Below are 7519 nucleotides of genomic sequence, written 5' to 3' on the forward strand. Positions count from 1 at the left end.
CATTATCTACCAAGAGAATTCTCTTCGATTATAATCACAGCCGTATACAGTGCCTTGCGAAAGTATTCGGCCCCGTTGAACTTTGCGACCTTTTGCCACATTTCATGCTTCAAACATAAAGATATAAAACTATAAAGCTTTTTTTGTGAAGAATCAACAACAAGTGGGACACAATCATGAAGTGGAACGACATTTATTGGATATTTTATAACTTTTTTAACAAATCAAAAACTGAAAAATTGGGCGTGCAAAATTATTCAGCCCCTTTACTTTCAGTGCAGCAAACTCTCTCCAGAAGTTCAGTGAGGATCTCTGAATGATCCAATGTTGACCTAAATGACTAATGATGATAAATACAATCCACCTGTGTGTAATCAAGTCTCTGTATAAATGCACCTGCACTGTGATAGTCTCAGAGGTCCGTTAAAAGCGCAGAGAGCATCATGAAGAACAAGGAACACACCAGGCAGGTCCGAGATACTGTTGTGAAGAAGTTCAAAGCCGGATTTGGATACAAAAAGATTTCCCAAGCTTTAAACATCCCAAGGAGCACTGTGCAAGCGATAATATTGAAATGGAAGGAGTATCAGACCACTGCAAATCTACCAAGACCTGGCCGTCCCTCTAAACTTTCAGCTAATACAAGGAGAAGACTGATCAGAGATGCAGCCAAGAGGCCCATGATCACTCTGGATGAACTGCAGAGATCTACTGCTCAGGTGGGAGACTCTGTCCATAGGACAACAATCAGTCGTATATTGCACAAATCTGGCCTTTATGGAAGAGTGGCAAGAAGAAAGCCATTTCTTAAAGATATCCATAAAAAGTGTCGTTTAAAGTTTGCCACAAGCCACCTGGGAGACACACCAAACATGTGGAAGAAGGTGCTCTGGTCAGATGAAACCAAAATTGAACTTTTTGGCAACAATGCAAAACGTTATGTTTGGCGTAAAAGCAACACAGCTGAACACACCATCCCCACTGTCAAACATGGTGGTGGCAGCATCATGGTTTGGGCCTGCTTTTCTTCAGCAGGGACAGGGAAGATGGTTAAAATTGATGGGAAGATGGATGGAGCCAAATACAGGACCATTCTGGAAGAATGGACTTCAACCTGATGAAGTCTGCAAAAGACCTGAGACTGGGACGGAGATTTGTCTTCCAACAAGACAATGATCCAAAACATAAAGCAAAATCTACAATGGAATGGTTCAAAAATAAACATATCCAGGTGTTAGAATGGCTAAGTCAAAGTCCAGACCTGAATCCAATCGAGAATCTGTGGAAAGAACTGAAAACTGCTGTTCACAAATGCTCTCCATCCAACCTCACTGAGCTCGAGCTGTTTTGCAAGGAGGAATGGGAAAAAATTTCTGTCTCTCGATGTGCAAAACTGATAGAGACATACCCCAAGCGACTTACAGCTGTAATCGCAGCAAAAGGTGGCGCTACAAAGTATTAACTTAAGGGGGCTGAATAATTTTGCACGCCCAATTTTTCAGTTTTTGATTTGTTAAAAAAGTTTGAAATATCCAATAAATGTCGTTCCACTTCATGATTGTGTCCCACTTGTTGTTGATTCTTCACAAAAAAATACAGTTTTATATCTTTATGTTTGAAGCCTGAAATGTGGCAAAAGGTCGCAAAGTTCAACGGGGCCGAATACTTTCGCAAGGCACTGTATATCCCCCCCCAAGCAGACACATCGATGGCTCTGAACGAACTTTATTTAACTCTTTGCAAACTGGAAACCATTAATCCGGAGGCTGCATTCATTGTAGCTGGGGATTTTAACAAGGCTAATCTGAAAACAAGACTCCCTAAATTTTATCAGCATATCGATTGCGCAACCAGGGGTGGAAAGACCTTGGACCATTGTTACTCTAACTTCCGCGACGCATATAAGGCCCTGCCCCGCCCCCCTTTCGGAAAAGCTGACCACGACTCCATTTTGTTGATCCCTGCCTACAGACAGAAACTAAAACAAGAGGCTTCCACGCTGAGGTCTGTCCAACGCTGGTCCGACCAAGCTGACTCCACACTCCAAGACTGCTTCCATCACATGGACTGGGATATGTTTCGTATTGCGTCAGATAACAATATTGACGAATACGCTGATTCGGTGTGCGAGTTCATTAGAACGTGCGTTGAAGATGTCGTTCCCATAGCAACGATTAAATCATTCCCTAACCAGAAACCGTGGATTGATGGCAGCATTCGCGTGAAACTGAAAGCGCGAACCACTGCTTTTAATCAGGGCAAGGTGTCTGGTAACATGACCGAATACAAACAGTGCAGCTATTCCCTCTGCAAGGCTATCAAACAAGCTAAGCGTCAGTACAGAGACAAAGTAGAATCTCAATTCAACGGCTCAGACACAAGAGGCATGTGGCAGGGTCTACAGTCAATCACGGACTGCAGGAAGAAATCCAGCCCAGTCACGGACCAGGATGTCTTGCTCCCAGGCAGACTAAATAACTTTTTTGCCCGCTTTGAGGACAATACAGTGCCTCTGACACGGCCTGCAACGAAAACATGCGGTCTCTCCTTCACTGCAGCCGAGGTGAGTAAGACATTTAAACGTGTTAACCCTCGCAAGGCTGCAGGCCCAGACGGCATCCCCAGCCGCGCCCTCAGAGCATGCGCAGACCAGCTGGCCGGTGTGTTTACGGACATATTCAATCAATCCCTATACCAGTCTGCTGTTCCCACATGCTTCAAGAGGGACACCATTGTTCCTGTTCCCAAGAAAGCTAAGGTAACTGAGCTAAACGACTACCGCCCCATAGCACTCACTTCCATCATCATGAAGTGCTTTGAGAGACTAGTCAAGGACCATATCACCTCCACCCTACCTGACACCCTAGAACCACTCCAATTTGCTTACCGCCCAAATAGGTCCACAGACGATGCAATCTCAACCACACTGCACACTGCCCTAACCCATCTGGACAAGAGGAATACCTATGTGAGAATGCTGTTCATCGACTACAGCTCGGCATTCAACACCATAGTACCCTCCAAGCTCGTCATCAAGCTCGAGACCCTGGGTCTCGACCCCGCCCTGTGCAACTGGGTACTAGACTTCCTGACGGGCCGCCCCCAGGTGGTGAGGGTAGGCAACAACATCTCCTCCCCGCTGATCCTCAACACTGGGGCCCCACAAGGGTGCGTTCTGAGCCCTCTCCTGTACTCCCTGTTCACCCACGACTGCGTGGCCACGCACGCCTCCAACTCAATCATCAAGTTTGCGGACGACACAACAGTGGTAGGCTTGATTACCAACAACGACGAGACGGCCTACAGGGAGGAGGTGAGGGCCCTCGGAGTGTGGTGTCAGGAAAATAACCTCACACTCAACATCAACAAAACTAAGGAGATGATTGTGGACTTCAGGAAACAGCAGATGGAACACCCCCCTATCCACAGTAGTGGAGAGGGTAGCAAGTTTTAAGTTCCTTGGCATACACATCACAGACAAACTGAATTGGTCCACTCACACAGACAGCATCGTGAAGAAGGCGCAGCAGCGCCTCTTCAACCTCAGGAGGCTGAAGAAATTTGGTTTGTCACCAAAAGCACTCACAAACTTCTGCAGATGCACAATCGAGAGCATCCTGGCGGGCTGTATCACCGCCTGGTACGGCAACTGCTCCGCCCAAAACCGTAAGGCTCTCCAGAGGGTAGTGAGGTCTGCACAACGCATCACCGGGGGCAAACTACCTGCCCTCCAGGACACCTACACCACCCGATGTTACAGGAAGGCCATAAAGATCATCAAGGACATCAACCACCCGAGCCACTGCCTGTTCACCCCGCTATCATTCAGAAGGCGAGGTCAGTACAGGTGCATCAAAGCTGGGACCGAGAGACTGAAAAACAGATTCTACCTCACAAGGCCATCAGACTGTTAAACAGCCACCACTAACATTGAGTGGCTGCTGCCAACACACTGACACTGACTCAACTCCAGCCACTTTAATAATGGGAATTGATGGGAAATGATGTAAATATATCACTAGCCACTTTAAACAATGCTACCTTATATAATGTTACTTACCCTACATTATTAATCTCATATGCATACGTATATACTGTACTCTATATCATCGACTGCATCCTTATATAATACATGTATCACTAGCCACTTTAACTATGCCACTTTGTTTACATACTCATCTCATATGTATATACTGTACTCGATACCATCTACTGTATCTTGCCTATGCTGCTCTGTACCATCACTCATTCATATATCCTTATGTACATATTCTTTATCCCCTTACACTGTGTATAAGACAGTAGTTTTGGAATTGTTAGTTAGATTACTTGTTGGTTATTACTGCATTGTCGGAACTAGAAGCACAAGCATTTCGCTACACTCGCATTAACATCTGCTAACCATGTGTATGTGACAAATAAAATTTGATTTGATTTGATTTAGTTGAAGAGGTTTATCCTGGGATGCCAGGGCGTGGAGCGGGCAGGATACATGAGATGGGCAGTTGATGGGGGTCAAACGTCGAGAGGCTGTGGACATCACCCTGTTACTCGCCTTGGCCTCACTCCTCCTGGGCTTGGAGGACATCTTGGGGAGGGTGAAGCCGTCCACCAGGACCGTGTCGCCCACCCTGGTCCTGAACGGAGCCCTGTTGAGGCCCATGCAGTGCCTGGATGCTGCCCAGCCTCACCCAGCCCTTTATCTGGAGGTATGTCCGCATGGGCAGGGCCATACCTGGGAGGACCACCACAGAGCACAACTTGGTGGCCAGGTGACTCACACACTCCCTGTGGCTGTACTGAAGGGCGATCCTCAGGGGGACACGACCCTGGGGATCCCGACAGGCAAGGGTCAGAACGCTGCTGGCGATAAAGAGTTTGAGGATGGTGAGCTGGCCGCGCTCGATGGAGGCGACAGCGGGACACTTGGCGACGTCGGGGTGGGCCGTCTGGTGGCACCACTCACGGTAAGGGTGAACCCCCACCGGCTCAATGACACGCACCCCCCTCTCCAGCAGCCAGCCGGCCAGGTCCAGGTGGCCCTGAGAAGCAGCGATGTAGAGTGCCACCCGGAGCTGGAACCTGGAATAATACAGAATCAATGTATTTATAACACGTTTCAAGTTTTTTTTTGGCAAGTTCACAAGATACAGTGGGTTATAAAACAGTACAGTAAAATGCTTACTAGCAAGCTCTTTCCCACAATGCAGTATTAAAGATCAGGGTAAGAGAAAAAACATATGAAGGAAAAAAACACGAGAATATAAGCTATATACAGGGTCAGTACTATCATTGTAAGCTATATACAGGGTCAGTACTATCATTGTAAGCTATATACAGGGTCAGTACTATCATTGTAAGCTATATACAGGGTCAGTACTATCATTGTAAGCTATATACAATGTCAGTACTATCATTGTAAGCTATATACAGGGTCAGTACCATTATTGTAAGCTATATACAGGGTCAGTACTTTCATTGTAAGCTATATACAGGGTCAGTACCATCATTGTAAGCTATATAAAGGTTCAGTACAATCACTGTTGATAGTAAGTCTATCATACAGTTCAGTGTGTAGATGTGTATTCTGACCTCATCACAGGTCTCTCCCTAGACAGGTGTCGTTGGACGGTCAGTCTGTGTCCCAGGAAGCAGCCTCTGAGGAACTCTGCCCACCCATCCCAGGTGTCCAACCGTAGAGTAGCCCCTGGGAGACAGAGACACATGCAGGTTGTCCTCCTGGTTGCCATGAACCAAGAATGTGTTCCATACAGACCATTTGTCTCTGTGTTACATCCATAAGGTGTTGAGCCAGAGGACCATTGATCTACTGCACAAGGAAGGCCATACCCAGGTCAATGGCGTAGTCGTGCAGCCGGTTGCAATCGTAGAGTTGCAGGCCGGTGGGAGAGCTCAGTCTGAAGGAGCTGACGGGAAGCACACACTGCTGGGACACCAGGGTCATGAGCCTGGCCACAGACGCACTCAGGAGAAACACAGTGCCCAAGACTGAGAGGGTCTCCCCCGTCACGGCACTGAACACACGCACCACCGGCTCCCGCTGAAGTATAAGACCATGGATAAACAGTAAATTCACTTGTTTTACATAAATACCTACGTTGTGTTTATACACCGAGTAAACAAAACATTATGAACACCTGTTCTTTCCATGACAAAGACTGACCAGGTGAATCCAGGTGAAAGCTATGATCCCTTAATGATGTCACTTGTTAAATCCACTTCAGTGTAGATGAAGGGGAGCAGACCGGTTAAAGAATGATTTTTAAGCCTTGTGACAATTGAGGAATAGATTGTGTATGTGTGCCATTCAGAGGGTGAATGGGCAAGACAAAATATTTAAGTGCCTTTGAACGGGGTAGTAGGTGCCAGGTGCACCGGTTTGTGTCAAGAACTGCAATGCTGCTGGGGTTTTTCACACTCAACAGTTTCCTGTGTGTATCATGAATGGTCCACCACCCAAAGAACATCCAGCCAACTTGGCACAACTGTTGGAAGCATTGGAGTCAACATGGGCCAGCATCCCTGGGGAACGCTTTCAAACACCTTGTAGAGTCCATGCCCCAACGAATTGAGGCTGTTCTGATGGCAAAAGGCGGGGTGCAACTCAATATTAGGAAGGTGTTTCTAATGTTTGGTACACTCAGTATATATAAGTTAGGAGTCATATAATTACAGGGGTAAGATGAAGTGGCTCCTTTGCACTGATCTCAGGTCTGGTTTGTGTTTTTACTGCTAATGGTAAAGGTTAGGATTTGGTGAGAGTATGCTGATCCTAGATCTGTGCCCAAGGGCAATTTCTATCCAGAGACAAATCAAAGGTCCATGCTATTTAAATGTATAATCTACCACCATCTCGTGGCTCAAACTTGTAACAACATTTTCTAATTCATGTGCTGTACTGAGTTATCACCGGATTTAAAAAAAAAACTCATGCAAGCTATCTTTGCACTAGCATGCGATGCCATATATTTGACGCAGGTATTTATTATTCAACAAGGATAGTCATTGACCCGGACAAAATATAATTGTATGAGCTATGCCTCTGTGTACCGGCGTTGTTGTACCCCTCTACTATCTGGCTTGGTGGGGCGATCTCGTTCTGCATGCCTGCTTCACTTATATTCAAAGTGTCGTCATGCATTTGTGCATGCACGCTGTTAACGGTCATACCCGTCTTGCTAATTTAGCTAGCTCATCAACCAGTATTTTATTCGCCTTTTCTGCACGATAGCACTTATTAAAGCCTTGAAACTCATGGGGACCTCACTGTTACCACGGGTCATCGAGCTAGCCCTTATTTGGCAGCAGGGTTGCATCGGTTTCCACTGGATTTGACAGCTTGTTATGCTGGCTAGCTAGGTAGCTAATTCGCTAATGCAAACTATTTATCATGTAGCAGCCTATGCTGACTAGCGTCGCTAGCAACTAGCTAACATAGATAAAGCTTAGTCGTGGGTCCACAAAATCAAACAAATGGTACTGAATTGATGACAAAATC

The 7519-nt window shown here is 46.3% G+C and overlaps 1 protein-coding gene across 1 annotated transcript; it reads right to left on the minus strand.

The window, feature by feature from the left end:
- Nucleotides 1-4562: 4562 nt before the first annotated feature.
- Nucleotides 4563-7162, minus strand: LOC110530072 (protein ANKUB1-like). Its single transcript, XM_090182786.1, has 4 exons — nt 7094-7162; nt 5851-6061; nt 5593-5707; nt 4563-5082 (listed from the first exon to the last, which is right to left on the minus strand). The coding sequence occupies exons 1-4, from the start codon at nt 7160-7162 to the stop codon at nt 4563-4565; spliced, it is 915 nt and encodes a 304-aa protein (XP_090038912.1).
- Between the last annotated feature and the right edge of the window lie 357 nt (nt 7163-7519).

Source organism: Oncorhynchus mykiss, chromosome 1 (assembly GCF_057628025.1).
Source record: "Oncorhynchus mykiss isolate SJ-2025 chromosome 1, ASM5762802v1, whole genome shotgun sequence".
Taxonomy (NCBI): Eukaryota; Metazoa; Chordata; class Actinopteri; order Salmoniformes; family Salmonidae; genus Oncorhynchus; species Oncorhynchus mykiss.